This window comes from Suillus subaureus (genome assembly GCF_016647635.1).
Source record: "Suillus subaureus strain MN1 chromosome Unknown BJ212scaffold_24, whole genome shotgun sequence".
Classification (NCBI taxonomy): domain Eukaryota; kingdom Fungi; phylum Basidiomycota; class Agaricomycetes; order Boletales; family Suillaceae; genus Suillus; species Suillus subaureus.
This window is the reverse complement of record NW_024538580.1, coordinates 390,700-417,372: the sequence shown is the minus strand read 5'-3', so window position 1 is coordinate 417,372 and position 26,673 is coordinate 390,700. Positions and strand designations below refer to the sequence as shown.

At 47.9% G+C, this 26,673-nt stretch overlaps 14 protein-coding genes across 14 annotated transcripts; 7 read left to right on the top strand and 7 right to left on the bottom strand.

Annotated features, from left to right (window-relative positions):
- Positions 1-196: 196 nt before the first annotated feature.
- Positions 197-598, bottom strand: BJ212DRAFT_1216825 (uncharacterized protein; the record flags this gene model as incomplete). The annotated part of the gene is made up of 1 exon (XM_041329315.1): positions 197-598. A coding segment is annotated over one exon (402 nt), but the record flags the coding sequence as incomplete, so codon positions are not given.
- A 1,131-nt stretch (positions 599-1,729) lies between these two features.
- On the bottom strand, positions 1,730-2,645 carry BJ212DRAFT_1301176 (uncharacterized protein; the record flags this gene model as incomplete). The annotated part of the gene is made up of 4 exons (XM_041333090.1): positions 1,730-1,988; positions 2,039-2,223; positions 2,278-2,515; positions 2,575-2,645. The coding sequence occupies 4 exons, from the start codon at positions 2,643-2,645 to the stop codon at positions 1,730-1,732; spliced, it is 753 nt and encodes a 250-aa protein (XP_041191147.1).
- A 239-nt stretch (positions 2,646-2,884) lies between these two features.
- BJ212DRAFT_1482730 (Pre-mRNA splicing factor-domain-containing protein) lies at positions 2,885-4,185 on the top strand (the record flags this gene model as incomplete). Its single annotated transcript, XM_041340474.1, has 4 exons — positions 2,885-2,974; positions 3,028-3,261; positions 3,318-3,987; positions 4,028-4,185. 4 exons carry the CDS (start codon positions 2,885-2,887, stop codon positions 4,183-4,185), a joined length of 1,152 nt encoding a protein of 383 aa, XP_041191146.1.
- An 872-nt stretch (positions 4,186-5,057) lies between these two features.
- Positions 5,058-5,703, top strand: BJ212DRAFT_423235 (uncharacterized protein). The gene has a single exon (XM_041343161.1). The coding sequence runs from the start codon at positions 5,271-5,273 to the stop codon at positions 5,637-5,639; it is 369 nt and encodes a 122-aa protein (XP_041191145.1). The 5' UTR covers positions 5,058-5,270; the 3' UTR covers positions 5,640-5,703.
- Positions 5,575-7,670, top strand: BJ212DRAFT_1516990 (major facilitator superfamily domain-containing protein). The gene is made up of 9 exons (XM_041341684.1): positions 5,575-5,926; positions 5,982-6,097; positions 6,154-6,333; positions 6,383-6,459; positions 6,510-6,568; positions 6,614-6,670; positions 6,724-7,304; positions 7,357-7,445; positions 7,498-7,670. The coding sequence occupies exons 1-9, from the start codon at positions 5,745-5,747 to the stop codon at positions 7,546-7,548; spliced, it is 1,392 nt and encodes a 463-aa protein (XP_041191144.1). The 5' UTR covers positions 5,575-5,744; the 3' UTR covers positions 7,549-7,670.
- Positions 7,671-7,996: 326 nt separating this feature from the next.
- BJ212DRAFT_1367612 (uncharacterized protein) lies at positions 7,997-9,545 on the bottom strand. Its single transcript, XM_041336148.1, has 6 exons — positions 9,327-9,545; positions 9,198-9,272; positions 8,695-9,139; positions 8,633-8,640; positions 8,518-8,576; positions 7,997-8,461 (listed from the first exon to the last, which is right to left on the bottom strand). The coding sequence occupies exons 2-6, from the start codon at positions 9,220-9,222 to the stop codon at positions 8,135-8,137; spliced, it is 864 nt and encodes a 287-aa protein (XP_041191143.1). The 5' UTR covers positions 9,223-9,272; positions 9,327-9,545; the 3' UTR covers positions 7,997-8,134.
- On the bottom strand, positions 9,524-10,372 carry BJ212DRAFT_1367611 (uncharacterized protein). Its single transcript, XM_041336147.1, has one exon. The coding sequence runs from the start codon at positions 10,151-10,153 to the stop codon at positions 9,677-9,679; it is 477 nt and encodes a 158-aa protein (XP_041191142.1). The 5' UTR covers positions 10,154-10,372; the 3' UTR covers positions 9,524-9,676.
- Positions 10,373-11,202: 830 nt separating this feature from the next.
- BJ212DRAFT_1275731 (scavenger mRNA decapping enzyme) lies at positions 11,203-12,458 on the top strand (the record flags this gene model as incomplete). Its single annotated transcript, XM_041331236.1, has 7 exons — positions 11,203-11,257; positions 11,311-11,483; positions 11,545-11,640; positions 11,693-11,802; positions 11,840-12,126; positions 12,175-12,269; positions 12,330-12,458. The coding sequence occupies 7 exons, from the start codon at positions 11,203-11,205 to the stop codon at positions 12,456-12,458; spliced, it is 945 nt and encodes a 314-aa protein (XP_041191141.1).
- Positions 12,459-16,068: 3,610 nt separating this feature from the next.
- Positions 16,069-16,640, top strand: BJ212DRAFT_1482726 (uncharacterized protein; the record flags this gene model as incomplete). The annotated part of the gene is made up of 3 exons (XM_041340473.1): positions 16,069-16,365; positions 16,418-16,534; positions 16,593-16,640. 3 exons carry the CDS (start codon positions 16,069-16,071, stop codon positions 16,638-16,640), a joined length of 462 nt encoding a protein of 153 aa, XP_041191140.1.
- Positions 16,641-16,844: 204 nt separating this feature from the next.
- On the bottom strand, positions 16,845-17,695 carry BJ212DRAFT_1367582 (uncharacterized protein). Its single transcript, XM_041336146.1, has 2 exons — positions 17,200-17,695; positions 16,845-17,145 (listed from the first exon to the last, which is right to left on the bottom strand). Exon 1 carries the CDS (start codon positions 17,550-17,552, stop codon positions 17,217-17,219), a length of 336 nt encoding a protein of 111 aa, XP_041191139.1. The 5' UTR covers positions 17,553-17,695; the 3' UTR covers positions 16,845-17,145; positions 17,200-17,216.
- Positions 17,696-18,024: 329 nt separating this feature from the next.
- On the bottom strand, positions 18,025-18,956 carry BJ212DRAFT_1367579 (uncharacterized protein). The gene is made up of 2 exons (XM_041336145.1): positions 18,588-18,956; positions 18,025-18,528 (listed from the first exon to the last, which is right to left on the bottom strand). Exons 1-2 carry the CDS (start codon positions 18,804-18,806, stop codon positions 18,520-18,522), a joined length of 228 nt encoding a protein of 75 aa, XP_041191138.1. The 5' UTR covers positions 18,807-18,956; the 3' UTR covers positions 18,025-18,519.
- Positions 18,957-19,650: 694 nt separating this feature from the next.
- BJ212DRAFT_1367575 (uncharacterized protein) lies at positions 19,651-20,676 on the bottom strand. The gene is made up of 3 exons (XM_041336144.1): positions 20,573-20,676; positions 20,464-20,515; positions 19,651-20,405 (listed from the first exon to the last, which is right to left on the bottom strand). Exon 3 carries the CDS (start codon positions 20,303-20,305, stop codon positions 19,778-19,780), a length of 528 nt encoding a protein of 175 aa, XP_041191137.1. The 5' UTR covers positions 20,306-20,405; positions 20,464-20,515; positions 20,573-20,676; the 3' UTR covers positions 19,651-19,777.
- Positions 20,677-20,965: 289 nt separating this feature from the next.
- Positions 20,966-24,008, top strand: BJ212DRAFT_1367564 (uncharacterized protein). The gene is made up of 8 exons (XM_041336143.1): positions 20,966-21,082; positions 21,134-21,784; positions 21,832-22,029; positions 22,081-22,593; positions 22,641-23,375; positions 23,427-23,503; positions 23,556-23,930; positions 23,984-24,008. Exons 2-7 carry the CDS (start codon positions 21,194-21,196, stop codon positions 23,572-23,574), a joined length of 2,133 nt encoding a protein of 710 aa, XP_041191136.1. The 5' UTR covers positions 20,966-21,082; positions 21,134-21,193; the 3' UTR covers positions 23,575-23,930; positions 23,984-24,008.
- On the top strand, positions 23,802-24,776 carry BJ212DRAFT_1447928 (uncharacterized protein; the record flags this gene model as incomplete). The annotated part of the gene is made up of 7 exons (XM_041338470.1): positions 23,802-24,074; positions 24,101-24,128; positions 24,154-24,196; positions 24,243-24,267; positions 24,375-24,417; positions 24,472-24,650; positions 24,693-24,776. The coding sequence occupies 7 exons, from the start codon at positions 23,802-23,804 to the stop codon at positions 24,774-24,776; spliced, it is 675 nt and encodes a 224-aa protein (XP_041191135.1).
- Between the last annotated feature and the right edge of the window lie 1,897 nt (positions 24,777-26,673).

Genomic DNA, 26,673 nt, shown 5'->3' with positions numbered 1-26,673 from the left:
CAGTAGATTCCAGTGATGGTGTCGTATTGTCACTGTCACTGTGAGACTGTGAGGACATCGAGAGATGCGATGGATGCTGCAAAAAATCGACTTCGTCTTTATTTGAAAATACATCATGTGCTGAAGTGCTGGAGTAGGCAGATATTCTACCCCGGTCTAAGATGCTTCGGGGCACAGAGATACCGCCTGATGCGAAAGGATCAGGGTCCGATAGTGTGAAAACCGAGCGAGGGAATGAAACACGATCTGTCTGGACATCAGGTGGGGTCCTAGGTTCGAGGGAGTCGTCTCCGGAGCGGACAGTGGATGAAATAGATTTAGCGGGAGGCCTATTAGTGTACTGGCGAGTATTCGAATAGCCTGCAGGGGCAGAAACGAGGGAAGGTACTGGAGAATCAGGAATAGCTAAAATTGGACGCGACTTTTTGGACTTTCTGCCCATGACAGACGCAAAAGGGATGAATTTGGAGGTTTCAGAGTACTTTGAATTTTCGACATGCACGGGGAGTTTTTCAGTTGATACTGAGTGGGCAAAGTCATTGGAAGTGGGAGATTTGGGAGTTGTGACACGTTTTGAAAACCAATGTCTGGCGGAAGACATGACGAGGAGTAAAAGAGTGTGAGGGCTTATGCCCCGGCAGCGTATAAATTATACAGCGGGTCCGTCCTGAGGGGTAATAATCTTGATTGTTAGAATACAAGCAGACTTCAATTGAAAAGGACGGAGGACATTGATCTCAGTGATACACTGCTGCTTTAAAGTGCCTGCAGGAGCAGATGAATGAAGGAAAGGAAAGGCCAGCAGCCAAGCAAGCAATCAAAACGTTTGATTCCCGTAGATACCGTGTAATATTTGTCGGACAAGCGGACACAAACGGACAATTTGACTTCAAGCAAATACGTAAAGAACATCATGTCACAAAATGTCACACGATCATGTGTGTTGCAAAGTGTCTCTCAGGTTCTCAGAGATGACATCGATGTCATGTTACGTTCAGATAATCCGCCGGCAATTCTGCTGGGCGATAGTTGCACATAGACTAGTGCCCGTAACACAGAAGAAGGAAGCTTGGCAAAAACTTCGGTATCAGTCATCATGTGTAGGGACTCTGAGAAAAATTAAACCAGTTCAAGGATCACAGGGTCAATTTGTCTCTTAGCCCGCACTGAAATCGATTCAGCGAATGACGTGGTCCCATGGTAGTATAACCTCAAATTTGACTTGATGTAGTGTACGAGGGTATATGTACCTGGACCTGTGAGAAGGTGGCAACCAAGTTCATGAAATAATTAACCCTGGGAAGTGGAATGAAGTCACAGGTTGAACGTCTGTCGGCCCCCACCACATGTTAGTCAGCGCTTCGAGCGACTTACCGCGGTCCCGATATCTGGTCATCTAAATTATAATGAGCGTTAGAATGTTCAACAGGTGTACATACGAAGCACGAAGGAGTAAGCCTAACGTCCACAATGAAGAAGATGAGGCGTGAGTACTCATGATAACTAACATGGCAAGTGGATGGAAGTTTACAACGTGTCTGATAGCCAATATAAGTCGAACCTCAGATCGCTAGGTAGCACCAACCGGAATGATCCGTGCCGACAGTTAATTCAGCCTGTAACCGCTTGTAACTGGTGAGGATAGAATTAATGGCAAGGTCATCTGAGTAGAGTGCGTTGCAGAAACAGAAATGGAATGTATAACTTAGGCTGTGGACCATCCCTCGCCTCAACCCAACTCCGCCCAGACATCCTCGTCATCACGGTCGTGCACAGCTTGCGCGGCCCGTGGCATATCTGACATGCGAGCGGGTAGCTCGTCGTCTTGTGCATCAAATAATACTGCATCTTGTACCAATGGTTGGCCCAGTTCTGGATCATCATCTTGATTGTCATCCTCCAAATCATAGTCGAGGCTAGTATAGCCTGCTCTCCTGATTGCGGTGATATCGATTGGTTTTGGCCTGGAGAATATCGACTGGCCGGACCTGCCTTCGAGGTTAATATGCAACACGTAAACTGAAGATTTGAAACACACTGTCGCATGACCGCTGCGAGACGACCAAATTGCAGGACATTACGTGCAATAAGCAGTAGAGTGTCCAACAACTCTTCTTCCTTACTCCCCGCTCCACACCCCGCAAATGTTATTACCAACAAAGTGACCGCACAGAACAATGTGAGTATAAGATCCAACACATTAAACGGTGATCTCCAGAATTGCTACTCGTATCAAGTCACCTCGGCAACTAAAATCCAAGATAAACAGATACGCACCCGACCAAACGCAACAAAACGCACACCGACCTCCAGGATCATGCTCGTGTTAATTATGATTTCCAATATATAAAACGACAACCCTGGACATCCATCAGACAGACTGAGCACGACGGTTGTCACGGACAGGGCTGCCATGGACAAGTAGAGAAATATGTACGTGTGCGAGTGCACAAAGCGATTCGCAATTCCACGTGTTATTTCTTTGCGGGTTAACGCATAAATGGATCGCGTGGGGCTACAGATATCAAGCAATACATGAGCAGACCAGCATACGTATAACTTTAGTATACATACACAGGTTGCGCTGCACCGTTCGAGGTGTCATTCAAGGCATCCGACTCCGCCGACTCGTACACGTCAGGCATGGCTGGAAAAGCAGGCTTTTATGGTTGTGGACCTTGTGGTATGGGGCTCATATTGCTGCGTGCCACAAACAGCAACTGAGAAGAATAGGCAGTGTACCCAAACAACTACAAATAAAGGCATTGTAGGCACGGTCAATGCTCTTGGAGTCTAACCAACGTCGGACCTAATCCATTCGGTCCTTTGCTCATCGCCATCGAACACCTTTCCTTTAACCTCGTATTAAGACAAGGTAGCCAAGATGGGTGGTGGAGACTTGAACATGAAGAAGTCTTGGCACCCGCTCCTGCTTAAGAATCAGGAGCGGGTCTGGCTCGAAGAGAAGAAGGCTGTGAGTGCTCATTAACGCCTGTGAGATTATCGTTGGCTGATTTTGTTTCATAGCTCGAGGAAAAGAAGAAACTTGACCAGCTGCGCAAAGAGAAGGAGGAGGAAAGGCAACTGCAAGAACTTCAACGTTTACAAGAAGAGCAAACGGGAAAGAGAAAGACTGAGAAGCTAGAATGGATGTATGCGACACCTGCGACCGGAAGTAATCAGAACGCAAACGATTTAGAGGACTATCTTCTGGGTAAAAAGCGGGTTGACAAGATCTTGACTGCCGATGAGAACGCGCAGGTGTGCTTTGATCTCTCTACGGCTTTCATTTACGGATTAACAAGTGACTTTTGTAGCTTGGCGCCTCTCACAAGAACTTTATCGCCATTCAGAATGCTAACAATGCTCGAGACATTGCCGCAAAGATTCGTGAAGACCCGTTGCTCGCTATCAAGCAGCAAGAACAGGCTGCATACCAGGCACTCATGTCTAACCCCCTCCGTCTTCGTGAAATGCAGGAACGGAATGGTATAAAGCCGAAGAAAGACAAGAAAGACAAGAAGCGAGAGAAGAAGGAAAAGAAAGAACGCCATGCCAGGGAACGATTGGACCGCTCAAGGTCAAGAAGTCCTGCAGCGGAACACAAGAGAAGCGATCGTCGGTATGATGCTGACGATGACCGCCACTATCGGAGACGAAGCAGAAGCCGCTCTCCTGGCTACCGCAGAGGTCGTGACTCTCTTGCCGACGGCGTCCGAACTTGGCCCCGCTCGGACGAATCAGACGACAATGGCTATGAGCGCCGCAGGAGCATCGAGCGTAGTGGCAGGCGTGCGGAAGATGATAGGAAACGGAGACGCAGTCCTAGTCCCCCTCATCATAACACATACCCGAAGCGCTCACGCTATAGCCCTCCGAGATTTGATTCACGGCCCGGACCTTCCGCCAGGAAGCAGCCATTCAATGCTGCGGAAGACCGTGCCGCAAAACTGGCTGCCATGCAGTCAGGGTGCCGCAAGCATGGAGGTAGAGCGGCAGCAGCGACTGATGGCACTGCTTGAGAAAGAGAAGGCTGACATGGAAGCGGAAGAGCAGGCCCGCGCAAAGTCAAAGGGCATGGGTAGCTTCTTGGGGCAAGAACAGAAGAAGGTATTTGGCGGCGTGGGTGGTTTAGAAGACAGGCTTAGGCGGGGAAGAGGTGGCCTGATTGCTGACGCGGATTGAAATTTCATCGTGGTTGGTGTATGTACTTTTGTGTCTTGTAAATGATACGCTAAATTATTGTACCCATACTGTCTGCTTCTTTTCTCGATAGCTTCGCTATTGAGTTTTCGCTACTCCAACAGTTTCCTCCATCTGTGATTGTACATGCAAAAGTCGCCGGCCGAGCACTCGTCGGCACTATAGCAACCCCAATCGTGAAATCGTGGCCATCTGAGGTTGCCGCCACAATTCCTGCCTCTGCTCTGAGGGAATCCGAGGGACAGCTGTTTCGACATTAAAAAAAATGCTGTGTGAGGTTGGAGACACCACATTACGGTATTGCCATAGCTGGTGACAATTGTCCTCGGACTGGAGAATTTAACAGCGACGATGTATCTTTCCCACTGGACAGTACGGTCAATGGTGTTGTCATTCCCACTCTTAGACAACGATGATGCTTTATTGTCGATCAAATACAGCCTCGTAACCAGCAAGGCTTCAAGTTATTCTACCACGGACAAGTCGAGCCACCCCTGTCGAGATGGTTGCTACTTCCGCCTATCTTTGCCCTGTCAAAGAATGACAAGTGACATCTACGTCTGGCCCGAAATGACGCTCTCGGACTCTGCCATGAGACTCGGGCCGAGTCTCATGGCATTTCTCTTGCTGACTGCGTTTTGAGGCCAAGACTTCTGCCTTGTCGAATCTTCGATCCCTTGGGCCCTGCATAGGACAGGTGGTTCACGAGGAGTGCATGATGTCACGGCCACCTCCACATCTTCAGCGAGATCTGGCTAACCACACTTTTGGGGCACCATTATCTGAGCCTGGAAAATTCCGTCTCGTCGCTGTTACAAGCGCTGGTGGTGCAAGTGAGCCAACATAGTTAGTAGCGAGTCGTCTCCCGTGGACTCCAAAGCCGAATTGCAGAGCCTTACTCGCTCCGAAGGTCCTTGTGTCGCTGATATCGGCCTGCAGGGTTTAATGGGCTGGCACCCGTGCTGGCGGAGTCGCAGATATATCTGACGTTTGAATGTGAACTGGGCGTCTGGCGTCGACATGCCACAAGGTGAGAAAGACACACGCGAGACACAAAGTGACTTGTCATGTTGACTGTGTCACTTTACCTTGCATCCTCTGCCGCTGCAATCGTCATCGATGCCGGACAACACAATGGGTATGTATTTGCCGTAACTTACATATTGCTGTCAATATTGCTGACCAACACACAAGTCATGCACATCAAGTTTCTTATTCTGAATCTCGCGGGACCATTATTTTACCTCAAAGTTTGGTGCGGTGTCATGTGCAGCATCATGCATCCTATCATAGTGAGCGCTATCTATATAAACCCTTTATCATCCCAACCTCGTGCTTGCCAAAGACGGAGCTGTTGGTGGATCGAATTTAGCAACAAACTGCTCATCGAGTCATGTTCAGTACTCGAGATAGTACGTACCCGTGACATCCTTTAGTTATAAATAGTGGGCGGCCTTGGTAAGTCAGGGAGTCCCTTTATCATTCCGACCTGAAGGCCTCGAGTTTGCCATAGATCTAGCGAGGTGATTGGCGTATGGATCATGGCTCATGCTGGACAAACTCATCACAACTCAGTAACTTCTCCCAAGACTGAAGATGCTGTGGCACATGGACTCAAGGAACAGAAGGGCGGCGGACAGGCTACAGAAAAGCCATATAGCATATATACTCGCCGAGAAAAATGGTTCATTGTAATGGTCGCCTCTTTGGCTGCATTATTTAGGTGCAGTATTTTCATCCGCATGTAGACCAGAGGAACATTCTGAACACCTCTCTAGCCCGCTCACTGCAAATGTGTACTTTCCTGCAATACCGACAATCGCTTCAGCTTTCCACACGTCTATAGAATCAATCAATCTGAGTGTCACCGTTTACATGGTCCTTCAAGGCATCTGTAAGCAAATGACTCAAACGTCTGTCGGAGGAAGGATTGCCTCTAAATCATATTAGCTCCTATGTTCTGGGGGACCATGGCGGACAGCATGGGGCGACGTCCCATTCTTCTTGCTTGTCTCTTTGTCCTGTGTTTATCTTGCGTCGGCTTGGCTTTGGTCCCGACATCAGCGTACTGGTTACTAATGCTCCTGCGATGCATCCAGGCCGCTGGTTCTGCCAGTACAGTCGCACTTGGTATGCGTGAACTTTGTCGTTATAACTTGTCATCTTACCGGAGCTGTAGGCGCTGGGGTAATTGGAGATATAGGCACCCCTGCAGAACGCGGGGGCTTTTTCGGCATATTTACCTTGGGACCACAAGTACGTACCGTGTTGCTTTTGTTGCACTATGCACTCTAATATCCGCGTAGGTTGGACCTGCTCTGGGACCTGTTATTGGTGGTGTCCTTGCAGATAAGCTCGGATGGAGGTCAGTTCTTATCCAGTACATTAAATGTAGCTAAATGGGTTACAGATCTATCTTCTGGTTTCTATGCATTATGTCTGCTGCATGTTTCGCTCTCATGCTCGTGTACGCAATCAATTTTCTATAGCGTTTCTTTGACTTCATTCATATCATTCTAGTTTCCTACCTGAAACACTCCGTCGACTGGTGGGTGATGGCAGTGTGATACCATCGCCTTTCTATCGTCCCCTCATGCCACTTGTTGGGAAAGGGCGTGTGGACCATGATGCCCAAAAGCCTCCCAAGCCCACACTGAAAAATCCGCTACGCCTCTTTTTCTATCTGGACGTTCTGAATCTTCTCTTATTCAATGCAATTCTATACGCCGTCTTCTATGCGGTGAATACGACGATATCCACAATATTCGCAGCCAAGTACCCGTTCCTGAACGAAATAGATATAGGATTGTGTTTCTTAGCGATTGGTGGGGGGATGACCATTGGCACTGTTTCATCCGGCAGAATGCTAGACGCTGATTTTCAAAGAACCAAGACTAGGCTCGTGAAGAAGGCTGAAGAAGATCCTGAGAAGCGCACACTCCCCGAGGACGTGACCAGGGAGGAGAATTTCCCAGCAGAAAGAGCCAGGCTAAGGATGGTACCCTTATTCACCGCCATTTTTGTCTTGACATGCGCTGGTTATGGGTGGTCGCTTCAGCGAGAGACGAATATCGCTGTTCCTCTGATCCTGCAAGTTATCTGTACGTCTTTTCCTTTCCTTCTCCCCACACCCTTAGTTATGAGGATCAACAGTCGGTTATACAGTCGTCGCTATTATGAACGCCGTGCAGACATTACTCATTGATCTACTACCGTCACAGAGTTCTTCCATTACCGCATGTGTAAGTTTCACTATCGCTTGATTTATCAACAGTCTTGATCACTTCGTTTTAGAATAATTTGGTCCAGCTGTTTCCTGGGTGCTTTGATGGTCTCGGGTCATAGACTTGATGTCAATGCAGATAGGTCCTGGTTGGACCTATGTACTGCTTGCAGGAATATTCCTGGCGTGCTCTCCCATGATCTGGCTTGCTATTTGGATTGGTCCACGCTGTCGTGCAAAGCGAGGGTCCGCAATTACTGCTCGCTTGATTTGGTGTCTTTGCCAGTCGTACAGAAGGGAAGTCAGGGAAACATGCAAGTAGAATCTACGCTAAAGTCCGGCTACAAGGAACCGTGTTATCGCCTTGAGCATACAAACATGCAAACGCGTGACTGCATGCAGAGTGCCGAGAAACTTGCGAGGAAACCCCATCTGAGAACTGTGCTGCGATTTGATTCATTTCATGCTGATAGATTCTGATCCGATTGATTTTGTGCTGCATTACCGATGGAAATCAGGGCTGCCGCAGATTGTTGGTTCTGTCCCTCGGTGTATGAGGGCACATCGATACTAATCAGGCGCCTCAGAACTTCTGTTTAAAGATATGTGAGATACTGTGTATTCTAAAGCATTCTTAACAGTGTATGCATACTTGAAATCAATGTCCCGAAACATGGTACCTACCCGCAATATATGACCGATTTTCATTCATTTAGGCAAGTACACATCGTCTGACCAACTGGACCAAATTTCGGCAGTTTCGAGCAACGATTTCCCCTTCTTTCTCGCAGATTCCAATGCGACCCTATGTAAAGGGAGGCGTATTGGGGGATCATCCAAACGAGACAACTCGTAGGCCACTTCTGCAAACTTGGCTGGATCGCCATCAAAATGCGTGTCCTCGATGTCAGGATAGAGCGCTCGGTATTTGCGGGTTGGGAGGGATGGGTTTGATTCATAAGCAGGGTGAATGGGTTCTGTCGCATGGCTTTGAATCATCGATGTTCGAAAAAGGCCAGGCTCAATGAGAGTGATCTTTTGGCGAGGTAAATTATGTTATATTCCAAAACTGGGTGATACAAACGACCTACTTTGATCTGCCACTCTGGGTCAAGTTCGCCGATATACCCTTCCGTTAAACATTCCAACGCTGACGACACTCGGTTGACCTTCAGATCTTTGATACGAAGTTGAGAGCCTACCTACCAGCTTTGCTATCATTCGGATGTCAGCCTGCGAGGTAAATTGTGCAGAATACATGAACTCACGCTGCAGCATAATGTACAGTGCCAACCTGTGGAATAAAGGCATTCCGGGAAGAAATATTCAATATTCGCCCTCCCATGGGATGGTTCACATCCCTGAAGCATCGAATGGCTTCACGCATGACATTCTCCGCACCCCAGAGCAACACATCAAACATCTCTCGTGCGGCCTTGTGCGGCAGGCCTTCAGCTTCCGATACTATATAGTATCCTGCATTGTTCAGCACGACGTCGACACGATTGAAGTGCAAGATGGCCTGATCGAACGCCGCGGTAATCGAGGGCGTGTCTGTTACGTCGAGCGGGAAAGTAACGAGGCGAGAAGAGGGATATTTAGTAGTGAGGTCTTCTAACATCGATGGTTTGCGCAGGGTGGCAAATACGTTGTCTCCTCTGCTCAAAGCGTATTTGACAACCTCTCGCCCCAGACCAGCCGATGCACCAGTGACTGAATGCGGAGAAGGTTGTCAGCTTCGTTTCCTACTCAGTGATAGAAATGAATTAACTGAACCAAACTTTCGGGGAGGTCATTGTTAAGTACTGTCTGACGTAGACCTCACCGGCTCTGGGTTTGTATCGGTCTGCGGAAGATGTATAAGTGGACACCCATGGTGACCACTGGTGACCACACAGACCGAGCCTTTAAGTTATGATAGAAGAATGAACCGGGCCGTCACTGATACTAGCAGGGGCTAGAGGATCGGTTGCGATGTCAACCATGAGAATATCTATATCAACCTCAATCAGGTAGGGTAAAAATCGGACAAGGACCAGTGATATGCGAGCTGTGTGTCAGAAATGAGCACGTCGATGAAGGGTTACAAAATCATGCTCGCCCCTGGTGTCAAGATAAGCGTACATCATCTGACCAACTACTGTAATTTTCCACAGCTTATAATAACTTCAGGCCCCAAGTTGATCTTTGCCGCTTCCAAGGCTATTCTGTGCACCGGGAGATAAAACGGGGGATCATATAGTTGCACGATCATTTACAAAACTTATAGATGTCCCCATCTGAAAAACACTCAGCTCCTGGATATATACTGCGGTACTGTCTAGAAGGTAAGTTTAGATCGAGGTACACAGAATGGGTTAGCACGAGAACATTTGAATTTGGTCCCGGGTGTGGTAGTGCGAAAACGAGCAGGTTGAAGGACCGTGATCTGTGGATAACATGAGAGATCTTACTGATCGTGACGAGAACAATGCGAAAGGCGCTGTCTGGTATTGTTACAAGGATTGCTTCCTTGAGAGTCATACCAGACGTCCTCCAACAGCGGTACGAGTTAATTGTGAAACCTCCCAAGTCAGAGGCGATGATGCCGGCGGGAGTCCGGGACCCATCTTGATCATAATCGAAGCATTGGATGCACTTTTTGTCGTGGTCCACTGTTCCAGCCGATATTTGAAGAAGACGTTGTCTGAAGGAGATGTTCTCGAGTATCGGCGTCGCCACTTTCATCCAGGTGGCTTCCGTTTCTTAGTGACTTCGCGACCTCTACCAGATATTTGCAATGCATTCAGATGTCAGGCATGTCGCACAAAAGTCTTTGTATAGTCGTTCATGTTCATCGACGGATGATGACATTTTACGCTACATCACCAACGAACTTGGGGATGTGATGTGACGAGCATCTAACCTGAGGAACTCGGAGTCGGAGACGGCAGGGTGCTCGGAGTCTGGAGATGAAGACTTCCACAACCTCAGGCTTGCACGGGAATTTTGCGAACTGTTTGAATGAGCGCATCAGGCTTGTGCTTACATCAAGGCCAAGAACGAACGTTTCGAATACGTGATAAACCATGTGCATGAATGATGGTGCTACGACAAATATTTGAGCTTGAAGCTTGAAGCCTTGAAGACTAAACTGCATAGCTTAGTCAGCAGAGCCCTGTCGTATTCATGGCACATTGTTCCATCGCTTACATAAATTAAAATCAAAATTCTATGTAGTTTCGCTGGCCCTGGTGGGACTTCGATTATCTCGAATAAATCATGAAGCGTTCGATCATTTTGGACGAGATGGCAACGTACGCTGATACTCGAGCTTGAGAACATCTCCCTCAAATATTGGCCGGAAAAGTGGACGACGATGTAACCATATCGCCAACCTTCCACACATCTTCCGATGTCCGTATATCTTGGTGATATTGCGACTTACTAACATGCATGTCTCACAGATCTTTGGATGTATGTTCAAATATTCATCGATGAGGACCTCCGCTGCCTCGCGCGCGAATCTAAAAGTCGCTGGGCGCGTATGGCTTGACGGACTGGTGATTGTACGCGAAAGTCTCGAAGACATGATAAGTCATGAACAGGATATTGTGGTAGAAAGTGATGGTTGCTGGGACAAGTAGCACCTAGCAAAAATGTTTTAAGCAACAGGCTCTCCTGCTCTTACCAGCAGTGAGCGTCGAAGTCCTGTTTCATCTGATGAGGGCCCACTGGTTCGTTGAATTGTCCATTTTCGTAATTCTTGATAATTTTGAATCTCGATCACAACTACCATGGCAAACGTGATTGACCTGAAAGAGTTCGTGTTTGACCGCGTTCTGGATGAAAGTACGTATAGTATTGTCATGATGCTAACAACAATGCCAATAACGACAACTTAGACGCGCTCGCTCATACACTCGCCGTCCTGGGCACACTGCCCTCCCCATCGGCACCCTCTGAGCTGATTCGTGCCATCCTTCGCTTCGAGCGCACGGCCCTGTCATCTACTGTCGCTTCCCAGCTCTCATCCGGCATTCTCGAGTCTATCAAGCAGATTGGAAGTACTGATATTGTGTGTCCAATCACTTTCCTCTCAACAAAACGCTGATAGTTATCTGTCCATTTCCATTCAGTACTCGTGGTTCTTTGCATGGCTTCACAAGCGCGATGATTTCCCTGACATGAAGGTCTATGTCATCTTCCCCGCCACCGACGTCCACATCCGCAAGGTCCGTCTTGTCCATTTCTTCGTCATCATTCACGCCGATGGCCATGCGCTAGTATACAAAGCAGGACGTTCTCATGGTGCACGAGACCCCCGCTCTCTACCGGTCCATCGTCAAACCATACATCCTCGCCTTCGACCCCGCACGCACACAATGGTATTCCTTGTCCCAGTCGCAGCCCACAGGCTGACTCTATCCTCAGGGTCCAGGACATCCTCGTAGGTACCGCCGAAGCATCCAATATCCTGAATGCCTCTCCGGACTTCCTCGTCCTTCCTGACATGAAATGGGACACGACCAATGTCTCCGCCCTCTACCTCCTCGCACTCTATACGCACTCTGATGTGCACTGCATACGCGATCTCCGCAAGAAGCCACACTTGGGCATGCTCAAGACCCTCAGGAGAGATGCTTGGAAAGTTGTGCAGGATAAGTGGGGTATCGGCCGTGGTGGTGTCAGGATGTACGTTCATTATCAGCCGAGTTATTGTGAGTAGTTATTCGATGATCAAAGGATCGATTTAATCCATTACACAGATCACTTTCATGTGCACATCGTCCACACGGGCCATGTCGGGCTGAACGGCATGGTGGTGGGGCAAGCCCACTTACTGGATGATATAATTTCGCTGGTGCGTGATGTTTTCATACTACAATTTAATGGTGATGTCCTTTATTCATTGCACACATAGCTCGAACTAGACCCTGACGATGGCCCTTCCATCCTTGAGCGCATGACGTTTACTTACGGACTCGGCACAGAGCATGGGTTGTACAGACCCATGGCTGCAGCACTTACAGAGGTGCATGATACGGACTAGATGGCGACGGAGGATGTAGAGCACCGACAGGGGACTGAAGATGCCATGAAAAAGCTATCTATACAAAAGTCTAGACCAGCAGGAAGTACTAACAGTACTAATAGTGTAACACCATGCATGGAAATATCCCTCAGACTCGAGTTCTGTGTCCGTCAAGTAATAATATCGATAGACTATAAGGTCACAGTGCCGTTGTGCTGATATTCATCAACCTCTTAGAAACGTATTCACCCTACTCCATCTATCCTTGAAATGTTCAGAGTGGCGGCGGTAAGGAGAGGTCAACATCAAACTTAGCGAAGAAGGTCACGTAAGTTAATTTGGGCATCAAACTGTGCAGTCGACGGATCACGGCGATGGGACCGACGACTGGAGACATGTTCACCAAGAGTCTGGTGATCCCCTCGTTGAGAGTGGTTGTAGGGAACGGCTCGCTGTTGATGTTGACTTCATATACGCAAAGTGACATGTCAATAGTGTGCAGGAGGGGGAAATGATATATAAGATAAGAGAGTCCCACGAAGGTGAAAGATAGGATGACTGGATAGCGACCCGCACTTCCAATCCCAAAATTCTCCAGCTGAGGCTAGGATTGCGCCATCGTCTTGAGCGAAGCATTATCGATGTCCGAGGTGCATATGCAGCCGAGCTGTCGATGCGTCAAGCGACTAAACGACAGTAACGGGGCGACCGCGCCAAAGTCAGGTGCTCGAACTTTTGTAAGACAGTAATTAAGGGTAGAAAGTGATGGTGCAACGATGTACACCTCATCGAGTTGGGAAATTTTGTTGGAGTAGGATTGGATTGGGTCTTGTTCTCGCGGTACGGCTTCAGGTAGAAGTGCAGAGACTTCAACGATGGGAAAGAAGCCAAGCGAAGAAGCTCTCGTGGATTAAAGACCCATGCGTTAAGGCGGAAAAGCTCCCGCAAGTCACATAGACGTCCGTCTGAACTCCAAGAGAGGCCAACAAAGTAGAATTGGCTAACGAGATGGGTGCTGATATGTATCCCAATTCCAAGAATGTAATAGGTGAGAGGTTCGGCAAGAGCGATGTGGGTAATAGCGCAGAAATAAGCGCTTATAGGAACCAATCGTTAATCATGACTAGCTTAGCGTAGAAGGCCATGAAGGAACGGATGCGGCGTGTATATTCAATCGACTTTCCATCAGAAAGAGGTCTTTGCAAAGCCCCGGCGTGCTTGTTTGAGGCCATTTTTGAGGATCTTGACGGCTGAACATCATAGGGAGCTTCCGGGGGCCTTTGTCTATTGGAAAATTTGAGCATTCGCTATCACGTGGGTCTTTAAATGTTTTGCAACTGATTGCTGCGACCCACGATTCATCAGCAAAGGTCGTCGAGTACGAAAAACAGATAGAGCACTGACTTGTACAACTTCGCAATACACAGAATAAAGCGTCAAGTCCCAAGTCGCCTGGCACCAAAAGATCAGACACTGCAGACAGTGAGGAAGATGACAAAAAAAATTACAAGGTCGTCTAGCATGCAGGTAAGCTGTCCTGGCGTTCAGATGTCGTGCCGATGAACCTTGCTCGCCTCTATTTCTTGGCGCTGTGTAGGAGATATGGCAGTGACTTGCGATGACAGCTCATGTAGGTATTATTTGCGTAGCATGAATTCACCGCGTAGGAATTGCGATGTGACAGAATATAGACCAAAAGCTTGAGGACGAATGCCATATGGAATCGTCCTGAAAAAAAACTCAGCGAGCACCGTACAGAGGGAAGGGCGACTTGCCCATTAGCAGTGAGCAGCGATACTTCGGTAGTTCCATAGCGAGATCAGGACAGTGGGATTTCAAGCCCAGACGCAAGTTGAAATTGCTGGACGTATCGTGAGTAAGAGAAGTATGTAGGACTCTAAGAGGTCCGACTTGTCCAAGACAGAGACTCCAGGTGCAACGCTGAACCATCGCCTTTCCAATGTAGTGAACTGTTCTCAGATAGAGTCGTCCTCTTCCAGAGCTTTCATGCATGCGTAAGTGGTGTGGTCCCAGACAACAATTCCGATAAAATAAATCAATACTTAGACTTCTGAGACCAGTATAATCGGCTAGGGAGCTGCAGAAACTGTGGCTAGAATTGGCGAGCGGAGTTGTGTGCACGGTCCACCCTGGGTCCAGAGCCACTTCGTTTTCAAGCTTGTGGACCTAACACGGAACCATTCACGAAACCACTGTCATCCCCGCAACGCAAAATCTGGCTCAGCTTTAACCACTCAAGCTAACGCAAGAGGGCTCCTTGCGACCAAATTTCTTGAATTGCTGATCTTGAAGAACGACACGAGCGGCTTCGATACCACTTGACGCACCCACGGACCCTTGCAGATCAGAGTCGCCTACGACATATTGTGCCCCTCACGAGGGCACGCAAGATGCTTGGTCGCACTTCAAGTTAGATCGGTCACAGCTCGACATTGCCAACTGCGTCGATAATGGCAAGAACTGCATACTGCGACGGTGAAAAATGCCAGTTTTTTCGTCAGCAACGGAGCTGGAGGTCTTCATGGTTTATGCAGCTTGATGGCATTTTCTTCTTAGGTTGGATCATTCGGTTCGACATTTTTCGCGTCTTGATGCGCGGAAATTTGTGGAGAATTTGAAACAGCTTACGACGCGTGTAGGGGGGCACTGAGCCGACTCATAGTCACTGGTGAGTGTCTTGTTCACTCCAACCATATTTTGTTTCTGGGGTATATCAATGCTGGCATTAGCTGCCACTTGTCGATGTTGATGGAGGCGATTGCGCCAGTTGAGACTTGGGGGGGACGATCTTGATGCAGCCATGGTGACTATCTTGACTCATATCAATGCTTGACACATCTCGGGAGCTTGAGAGCACGCTGTTGAGTCGTGTTCATGTTTCATGATGGTGGTTGGAAACTTGCCTGGCTCGTGCGCAAAGTAGCTTTGATGCCCCTTTTTGGGTCACGCAATGTGTCACATACTGTCACGCTGTCTTCGCTGACGACGAGTAACTTGGCATTGGGTGTTTTTTTCTGGCATGTTAAGGGGATACGATCGCTCATGATCAGGATGGTTGATTAGCACGTCACAGATATATTTTGTCCCGTACAACAGAGCTCTCCATAAGAGAGTCCACGCACTTATGTCTCGTATATACTGATACTTCTTTTCCAGCCAGGGACGCGTCTGGCTCGCACAACATTATTGTGATGCTCTGGGCAGCGCACAAGGCTCGATTGAACACATCGAGGTCTGGTGTGTATCGTGAAGGTCCTGCAACGACTGTCCATAGCTTTGATGGACCAACCTGGTGTCCAATCATAGTCATGCTGTTCCTCCTGCGCTGTCTTATGCCTCTCGTTTAGTGCTATGGATGCTTCTGGATTGAGGTCGCCCACGAAGATGGAGTTAGAGGATTGGTTCCACGGAAGCAAATGTTGTACCAACACTTGCCGATCCACAAGTGTCACGCTGAGACAGACGCCCACCAGGTATTTGGCACTATCTCAGCCCTGTCGGGATTGTGAAATCGGGGTTCTAGAACCTAGACTCAAGCTAGACTAATGTCTGCCCCAATTTTTTTTCGCTTTCGTTCCATTGAACCTCCGCTGCTATTTAACCCCAAATGCCTTCACGCAGGACAAACGACACTCCTTTCCCTTCATCTTCACTCGTGATAAGCCAGTATTCGATGAGCGATATGAGATTGCCGAGCTACAGGACATCACATTTACTTCGTTTCCACCCTTACCCGAGGGTCAAACCAAGCCAGCGTGAGATCATGGTGAGCGATACCGTGAACATCATTTCAGTGCTATTTTTGACACTTCTTGTCGCGAAGCACGCTATGAATGATCATTCCAGCAGCCTGTATGACATTGTTGAAGAGGACGATGGTGCTGAACCGGTGATTCTCAACTTTGTACGTGTTTTCTTATTGTCATCTTGTAGCCTTATTCAGTTCTCATACGTAGCCCGACCTCCCCGAAGAACAGCATCCCAATGATGTGAACATGCAGGAAGCCGTCGAAGTTGCCGAGAATGGCGCCCAACCTCACGTTAGGCATCTAAACTTGGCGACTTTTATCATCGTACGTTTGCTATCCTTACTTGACAACACCTGCTCGCTCTCACACGTTACGTCGGCAGGATGTTGCAATCCTAGTTGCGGGAAAGCTATTTTTGAAAACCAAGTAGTGTATCCTATCTGGACAATCTACTAATCCTGCAGCTCCCTGTGTCTCGCTCCTGCTTCCATTGTATCATATGACCCGTCTTCAACCACAGGAATATACTTTACATACATTAGTCTCTCCTTTGCTCTCTATGCTATCATCTTACGTACACAAATCTGTGCTGTATCATACCATCAATACATCTAGTGGAAAGTTTATTGCGAAGGCCTTGCAGACCTGTGTCGATGAAACCGAACAGGAGACTTGGTTCTCTATACAACAGAATCTGCAACCCCGCTACTAGCCAGCAGTCATTTTAGACTATGACTGCAACACTTCAAGAGATGCATGATAATGCGGATTAGATGAAGAACAGAGGATATCATGCAAGGGTACCCATGAAAATATCTCTAAGTGTAACGCTATGCATGTGAAAAATCCCCCGGAGATTTGGGTTCTGTGTTTGTCAGAGAGACTAGCTTGGGGTTGCGGGCGCCTCACACATGATGGCAATAAGATGTTGGTTTCTTCGGATCAACGTTAAGTCATGATATCATTTACAAACTGTAAAGCCACAGTACCATCGTGCTGGTAATAGTCAATCCTCCAGTAACACATTCACCCTGTCCCACCCTTCCTCAAGATGTTCAAATAGCGGCGGCGTGGGGATGTCATCATCAAGCCAGTCGAGGGAGGAGTTCACATGAGTCAACTTGGGCAGGAATCTACGCAGTTGGCTGGCAACAGCGATGGGATCGACGATTGGAGACATCCCCACAGAAAGTTCGGTGATATTCACGTTTGGAATGGTTTGAGAGAACGGCTCGTTGTTGATGTCAACTTGACATGCGCAAAAGGACATTCCAATTGTATGCAAGCGCCGACAATGATGTATGAGGTGGACGAGTCCTATAAAGGTGAGAGATGGTGGCATCACCCAACGAGCTGCACTTCCAAACAAGAAGGTCTCGAGCTGAGGCCAGGATTGTGCAATTGTTTTGAGTGAGGCGTCATCGATGGCCGAAGTGCATATCCAATCGAGCCGTAAGTTTGTCAAGCGAATAAACGGCAACAATGGGGCAACCGCGTCGAATCCAAGTGCAAAGCTTGGATCAGCAAGTATGCGTTCATCGGTAAAGGCGAAGAACTCGAACTCGAAGTGGAAATGAAGTTGCTCAAGAGCAGGAGAGAAGCACTCCGAGAGGGAAATAATGAGACCTGGAATGTCCAGTGGATCATACAGGAGTTTTGTACCATCTAAATCGCTGCAATCAATGGACACTGATCGACACAGCGGAAACGGACACTTGTGAGACATTGATTGAGGCAGAAAATTGACAACGCAATAATATGCACTTGATCGAGTTGGGAGAAAATTATTGGAGTGGGGTAGCGTTCCTCCTCCTCCTCGTAATCGTATTCCTCCTCCACGCCGAAGTTCAGAAACTTCAACGACGGTAAAGAAGCCAAGCGAAGAAGCTCTCGCAAGGTAATGTACCCTGCGTTAAGACGGTAAAGCCCTCGCAAGCCATGTAGAGCTTCACAAATTGCGTCTAGACGTTCTTCAGTATCATTGTCATATAAATCACAGGTGAGTTCCCGAAGAGATGGACACCGAGCTCCGAGGAAAGTTAACAAAGCTAACGATGAGGGCGACATATTGCCCAGCTTCAAGAACGTGACAGTTGACCCAAGGAGGGCACACAGCGGATGGAACCGTTCTCGGACGACGTGCCAAATCAAACTACGAAGGTTCGGTAAGAGTGGTGTTGATAATGGCGATGAAGTGCCTGTAGGAACTGATTGTCTATCATATCTAGCTCAATGTCGAAGACTGTGAAGGAGCGAATACGCCGTGTATATTGATGGACAAGCCTCCACTCTCCACCAGAGAGAGGTCTTCACATTGTCTATTGGAAAATTTGAGCATTCGATGTCATGTAGACTTTTTGATAGATGTTTTGCTCACCAACTTTCCTCGCTTTTTTTTAGTGACACAACCAGGCAGGCATGAGATGAATGGCTTAAAACCAGTGATGTCTCTCCAAAGGGTATCAAGTGCAGGCTCCTTGAATTTCCTACAGGTTCCTGCAAGAACAGCAAGTGTAGCACAGGAGCTCAGTTTGCTGTCTTTATAAATAGCGAATATGTGCAGTAGAATTTTTGTGGGTAAGAGACACATATGCATGATTGCAGGAGAAACGAAATCCAGGACTCAGTACTGAGTCGCCACTACAGTATCAATACCTGGTACAAGTGCAAATTAGCTCAGTTTTTAAGAACCTCTTCAAAACCTTTTACATAACACGTGTGCTTAGTCATGGGATTGAGCTCAACGTGAAACTGGCAGTTCAAGTTGGCAGTCGGACTCGGAAGGCCTTATGGTCAAGTAACAGTTGTACGCTGCCATACTCATATTCGTAACTCAAAGTCGGCGCCCCGCTGAGACCTAGGTTGGAAATAAACATGATGCCAACAAGGTGTCGCTTTTGCTCGGGTACTAGGTATTAGGATCTACGACCCTCACCTCCTTAACATCCGCCGGGAAGGAGCGTGATGGATCTGTTCCCGGGACCTCGGCGTGGTGACAGGCGCTTGCCAGCATCTATCCTTTGGATTTTGGTGATGCAAGATCCTGATTTGTCCAGATTGTCAAAGGCCAATCAACAAAAATCAAGCGCTCAGCACACATATCCGCAGACCACGATGCAATTACCAATAGGTGCCAATTTGTCCATCTCAGCACGTTAACTCACAGAGGGTTCCGTTTGCTTTGCGTGGCAAAGCTACAATTCACTTCAGTGCTCAGTAGTTCTTGGTTAATTCGTTCATAGACCTTATTGTCAACGCAACAAGTCCTGGATGGACCTACGTACTGCTTGCGAGTATATGCCTGGCGTGTACTCCCATGATCTGGTTTGCTATTCGGTTTGATGCACGCTATCGTACAGAGCGATGGGCCCGTAACGCTGCGACTTGATTATGGTTTCTGGTGCATACAGAAAGGAGGTTACGGGCGAGTGCAAGTAGAATAAATGCTACAATACTTCAGTGCAAGAAAGTGACGAGCACGAGACATAGACATGCCGAACGCGTGACCTGCAGGGAATGTTAGCGCCCAGACCCATTAATAGTGCCTGAGACGGAAACCTACTAATACTATGAGAACTGTGCTGCAATTTGATCTCCTATTTCTTGCAATTCCTTACTTCCCTCAAAAAAAAGTCTCGTGCTCTCCGTAACCTCTTTCGTAATAAAATCTGCATCCTGACTTGCCATGCTTGTAGCACTGATGAAATCAGAATGTCGCAGATTGTCAATGACCTTCCTCGTTCTGTCCCCCCGGATGTAGTCATCCCGTAAGCACTTGATCAAGCGAGCTTGTGCTGATGGCGTATATAAAGTTGAGCTCCGCACAAGGATCTCGAGGCGGCGGCATACAGCTGTCCGAGTGTCGAGAGCATCCTGGAATTTCTCAATGAGGAGGATATTAGAGTAGTTGGGGGCGGGAGCAGTTTGAGTGGTCGAAGTAGATGCGGCAGGCGAGGACGAGGTAGAAGCAACTTCTTCGGGGACAACTTCCACTACCTCCTTCATGAGACGGGCAAAGTGATCCTTGTAGGAGAGACGCCGTTTCTTGTGCTTGCGCGTCGGTTGACCTTTGGGTGTTTTCGTTGATTTGGCCATCTTTGATCGTGCCCGCTCCTGCGGTGTACTTAAATAATGCAACGCGTAGAGTGGGGAGTCTCAGTGCTTTGTATAGGAAGCAGGCGACGTGGTATTGTCACTTGAGATATGAAGTTAGTAATTCAGGTGTTCATTGGGAAAGAACTTTGTAGACTCACAACCGTATGAATACGAAATGGCAAAGCAAATGAACGGCTAGAAGATCTGAAGCTATGAACAGCTTTGAGCGCGTGTCTGGCTATAAGAAGTGACCAGGTTGTGACTTGCAACAAGACTTGAACGTTCACACTTCCCGCGGTGATTCGGGGCACTTATCAGTGCAATACCGGTGCTGGTAGTGATCTTATAGCATGGAGGAGGTAGTGGTGGCCCGGCAGCAGAGACTCAAATTCACCATATTCCCGGTCACGTGAGCGATATTTCATAAAGAATAATCTGATCATTATACGCGTGAGGCGCAACCAACACAACCAACGGTCAAAATTCGAAAGAATGACAACAGTCAGAAAAAACGTCGTAACAAGTGTATGATTATTTTATTGCGCGTTTGTTTTTCGTGAACAATCGAGCTTCAAGAATCAAGACGCATTGACCATGGTCTATCAATCACGTGTTATGGAGTGCTTCCCAAATCGGATGGAAGTCGGCAGCCGTGAAAGCAAATGCCGCTTGGCCAGGCAATTGTCCCAGACTAGGTCATCCAGAACCATCACAACTGTACTGGAGTGCGTAGCGCTAATATCTGGTTTGTGTGTTTCAATCTTCTAGCACATGACGGTGAGTTGTTCGCTCCGAAAATATTGCCGAGTCAACCAATTTGCTCTGCAGAGCACTGCTGTCTTCCTAACGAACGTGTAGAAATACAGAAGTACTGTTTCAGTGCTACGGATGCAGTTTCAGCGTATACATGCACTTCCCTCACAAATGCGGTTGCTAGTGTTATCTTACCGCCCGAGTATCGTCCATGGTTCTGGGTTGAGCGTCCGTCATACCTTTCAGCGATCACAACATACTGCTCCATCCCGTCTACAGTCGTTCAAAAGCCCCAACAAACCACCCACCCGGTTATGGCGCAATCTTACATGGCTTATTCCCGTGACTGGCGGTGTCGCACTTTACCTTTATCCTAACCAACAGCTCCACCTACCTTCCATCTTTTCCTCGCCGACCCTTATTCCGTGTACGGAACACGACTTAAACGTACAAGCAAAAGATCCTATAATAGGGTCGCCTGCGGAGCCCCATATGTCTATTTCCTCGCGGATATTATCACTGTTGCAGGAACACTTGTGGGAACCTCTGTTGACGGCACGAAGATTCATTCACCTGTTCTATCTGTTCATACCTGTCATCGTTACCATGCCTATGCTTCTTGTTGGGAAGCCTGAACGTAGATATAAGGGTGACAAGTGGGGAGCCATTTGGTGGTACGAATTTCTTGTCAGGAGAATGCAGACCGCCGGGCCAACGTTCATCAAGGTATCTATTTCATAGCGTCCTTTCCATCTTATTCGCTGACCATTCAGCTTGGGCAATGGGCGGCATCGCGTGCTGACCTCTTCCCGTCATTACTTTGCGAGAAAATGGGGTCCTTGCACTCGCGTGGCAAGCCACATTCATTCATGCACACTAGGCAGATCATCGAAAGGGCTTTTGAACGGTCATTCGACGAGGTATTCGAAGTTTTTGATGAGAATCCGATAGGAGTCGGTGCCATTGCACAAGTGGGTTCGCTGCGGGCTTCTGTAGGCTACTAACGGACTCATTACCTGTAGGTCTATCGGGCAACTCTCAAGCATGACCTTATACCTCCCTCTTACCTTGGTCCAAAACGGCAAACTAAATCACCCGCAGGGTCACTAGCCCCCGTTATCCTGCAAGACCCTCCACCTTCAGTACCTACTGCATCTGTCGCCATCAAAGTCCTACATCCTCGCGTCGCTAAGGATATCGCACATGACCTATCCATAATGACGTTCTTTGCGCGTATCATTACCATTTTCCCTGGTATGCAATGGTTATCACTTCCAGAGGAGGTCGGCATCTTTGGTGAAATGATGCGTCGACAACTCGACCTCAGAATTGAGGCAGAGAACCTGCTGACATTTGAAAATAACTTTGCTTCGAGAAATGTGCCCGTCTCATTTCCACGTCCTTTGAAGACATTTTCGACTGCCGACTTACTTGTCGAGGAATACGAAAATGCTCTGCGTATGGAGTACTTTTTGAAAAACGGAGGTGGGCCATTTGATGATCAATTGGCAACCGTCGGATTGGATGCTTTCTTGGTCCGTGAACTATCTCCAGTAGTTTTCGTTAACCCATTGCCCCGCAGAAAATGCTACTACTTGACAACTTCGTGCACTCTGATCTTCATCCAGGCAACATCATGATCAAATTTACAAAGCCTCCAACCACCCGTGATCTCCTTATGAGCATGTACTCCTCATTTTTTCCCCAAAAGGGTTCTGCCGAAATTCTCGTCGAGGGCCCGCCGGAATCTGATCAAATAGTAGCTCGACTACGCTCACTCAGACATTCCCGTGAGGAGTGGCAAAAGGAACTCAGGATTTCATCGGAGCAGGGCTACATTCCTGAAATCGTCTTCATCGATGCTGGTCTCGTGACAACGCTTAACGCGACAAACCGCAAGAACTTCCTCGATCTTTTCAGGGCTGTTGCTGAGTTTGATGGCTACCGAGCCGGTCAATTGATGGTCGAACGTTGCCGGACTCCTGAACTTGCGACCGACACCGAGACGTTTGCGCTGAAGATGCAACACATCGTTCTGAGCATCAAACGGAAAACGTTCTCACTTGGGCAGATCAAAATTTCGGACATTTTGACCGATGTTCTAACAGCTGTGCGGCAGCACCATGTCAAGATGGAGGCGGATTTCATCAACACGGTTATCTCAATATTGCTTCTTGAAGGCATTGGGAGACAGTTGGACCCGAGTCTAGATCTGTTCAAGAGCGCATTGCCAATTTTGCGACAGCTCGGACGGCAGATGACAACTCAAGAGTCGATGACACAGTTACCCTCAGGAAACTTTGGAGCGTTGTTGAAGGTAGATACTGGATGTTTTCGTTTTTGTCACAAATACTTATGCTCGAGACAGGTCTGGATGTGGATAGAAGCCCGTCAAATGGCCTCAGCAGCATTCGTTGATGTTGACGAGTTGGTCAAATATGACTTGTCGGTGTCCCGACCCTCGGTTACATGGTTCAAGTGCTGACAACGATTGTAGGCTCGTCCCGACTGTATAGTGCGGAGTCCTCAAAGATATCTTCACGGCGTCCTGTAACATAATAGGAGTAATAGGAATATAGACACAACTAACGCATGCATGCATACATACATACATACATACATAGACTCTAGAGTACTTACATCACCACTTCAAATATTGCGATCGCCGAAGTAGTCCAACCATCCCGTCTAAACAGACGTACTTAAAATCTTTTCTTCACCCCGCAGTGCAGCCTTGCTGCAGATGGACTTGCCAGACCCTCAACTTCTTTCCAGAGGAAAGGTCCGCGACATCTATGCAACTTCCTCGCCCGATCATCTATTGTTTGTCGCAACCGAGCGGATATCGGTGTACGATGTCATCCTCAATAGTGTCCGTGGATCTCTGAATTCTTTTCTGCCTGATTTCATGTGCTTTGCTTCTAGGATATCCCAGGCAAGGGCAAACTCCTCGCAGGCATCTCGCTGTTCTGGTTTTGAGAAGCTAACGCATATCATTCCTAACCATCTTGTTACTGTCAATATTGACGAGATGCAGATGAGGTCCAGCAGTACCGCGAGCAACTCGAGGGTTGCACCATGACTATGCTTGTAAGAAAGGCTGGCCAAAGTACTGGTGCCCATGGAAGCGATCATTATGTATATCACTGGTGAGCTGATTCGTTGTCCGGATAACCTCCTGGAGCCACCGGGATGACTTTGTGAACAGGGTCAACCTGGGCAGTCGCAGACTGTCTGCGGTATCCCAATGCCGGAGAAGATAGAAGGATCCCAAACTTACTAGTTTCCGACACCAATCTTCACTCCGTCCACCAAGGCTGAGCAAGGCACTCACGACGAGAATATCTCGCCTGAAAAATGTGATGATATTGTTGGTACAGCTTGTTCAAAGTCACTCATACCCACTTCATCAGCTGCTCAACCCATCGGCCAAGATTTATTCGGCCGTATCCAGGCTGCGTCTTTGCAGCCATGGACGACTGCTGCTGAATATGCAGAATCATGCGGACTTATTCTCATATACACCAAGTTTGAATTCGGTCTTGTTACATCTGCTTTTGTTGGGAAAGACAAGCTCATCCTCATGGGTAAAGTCCTTACGCCTGGTTCGTCGTGATACTGGCCCCGAGACTAGTATGAACCTGACCAAGGACAGTCAAGCTTTGACAAGCAGTATGTCAGAAATGCATTGACTGCCGCTGGATACACAAAAGGATAGAGAGTGGACCAAGCGGAACGGCGAGGGATGAGGAGTTAATGATACCGTCATCAAGGGGACTCGGAAAGAGAGATTCCTGATTGATTGATATCTATTTCGATGCTAGCATTTCCTTGGGTCAACAACGTTCACAATGCTCGGTCGTTGGTTTAACCGCGATACCGAAGCGCATGTCGCGATCAGAGTCCAACGAAGATTTCTACGAGCTCACAGAGAGGCAATGTGAAGTCTATCTTCCCATCCTCGAGACATTGATAGTTCGCGATCAAACCAACGGCTCCAAAAAAGATTGAGTGTCTTCCTTCATAGATACCTGCACAAATCAGTTACCAATACCAGGGGATAATGAAAAATCGATTTTTATGGTTTGCCATTATGACCGCGTTTTTTTTGGTCACATCGGAGCTCCTGGCGCCGTTCGTTCTTCGTCCGGCTGCCACAGCGGTTGATATAGACGAGATTCACATTGAGGTCTCCGATTCTCCGACTAACTCTGCTCAGAAAGATTATCACGAGGACCCGCTGTGAGCGTGAAACTTAATGAAATCAACCGCGTGCGTTAGTTAATCTTCTTCCAATACTCTATTTGACCGTCTTTCCATAACTTCTGTATAGTCGTGAGTCCTCGGGAAATAAGAAGAGCAAAGCCATACCCGATTTTTATGAGATATGGCATTTAAAGACAACTGCAGTCGCCTCCGTGACACTTGTCCCAAGTCACGAGCAAGATCTCTGACGACAATGTTGATATCAGGCCATACCCCGTGATGGGCAAGATACCAATCAGTGGGGGCCTGGCCAGCTAGCCGCGGCGTCGCTGTAATTGGCGACTGATAACGTTAATACCACAAAGTCCGAACGAAGCGCAGTTAATTCAAATGTACAACCAACGTACAACAGGCATCCTGTTCTCGAAGGCCTGAAAAAGTGCAGGAAATTCTTTGGAACGCATAATGCAGGAAGGGGCTTAGTTAGTTAATTGAGAACTCAAGAATGCTCGGTAATAACGCTCGGTAATTACAGTGTCCTCGAAAGCCTACTCCATCTCCGGGAATCCAAAGAAAGTACCCGTCGAAAAGTAGAACAGCTTCGGTCAAGTTTTTCTTTGCCGCGAGCACCTGTCCGAGAAGCAGCAAGGGCCTGGTGAAATGCTGGCAGAGGTCTCTGAATAACACAATATTAAAACCTCATGCCTCGTCGCAGTATCAGGACAAGTGCGTGTGATCAACCGCCGTTCCTGATTCGGAAGTGTCCAGAACGGGCAACACCACTCATGCCTGGCTCCCATTTTCACCTGAAATTCATCACAGCCTCTGGACAACTCAGGACCTGTTATTTCCTTCTCTCCTTTCAATGTCTCCCACTGTGTCATCTTTGGCTACCTATATAATTTCAAGCAATTTGAAAAGGAAGGAATTTGCCTTTGCTTCACTCTTCACTCGTTCACACTCATGACCTCCGACCGACGGCACGACGACAGGTAAATCATTGTTGTAATCGTTGTACTCCCTAAGGTTCGACCCTTCCCATGTCCCAATGGAACGTGTTTTCATCGACGGTGTGCCTGATTGTCTGTGGACAATAAGCGCACAGTTGTACACGTGCTCTCCCATACGGAACGTTTCTGCAGTTAAACCCCGTCGCATGTTTGTCAACGCCAAGCGGTTCCAAGATTGTTCCCTCCTTCGAGATAGAGACGGAGATGAGTTTGGTTCGTGTCCTTGCCCCTTGCCGCAAGACGTTTGGACTCGACTACGGATCGAATGCTGCGAGGCAGCATTGCAATCGCGAAAAGGATTGAAAGAGGATCAGGCATGATCTAAATTTTGCCTGGGCGTCTTTGAAAGCACGAGAACAGTTAAATTGTTGACAAACTCAACATCACATGCGTGCGCTT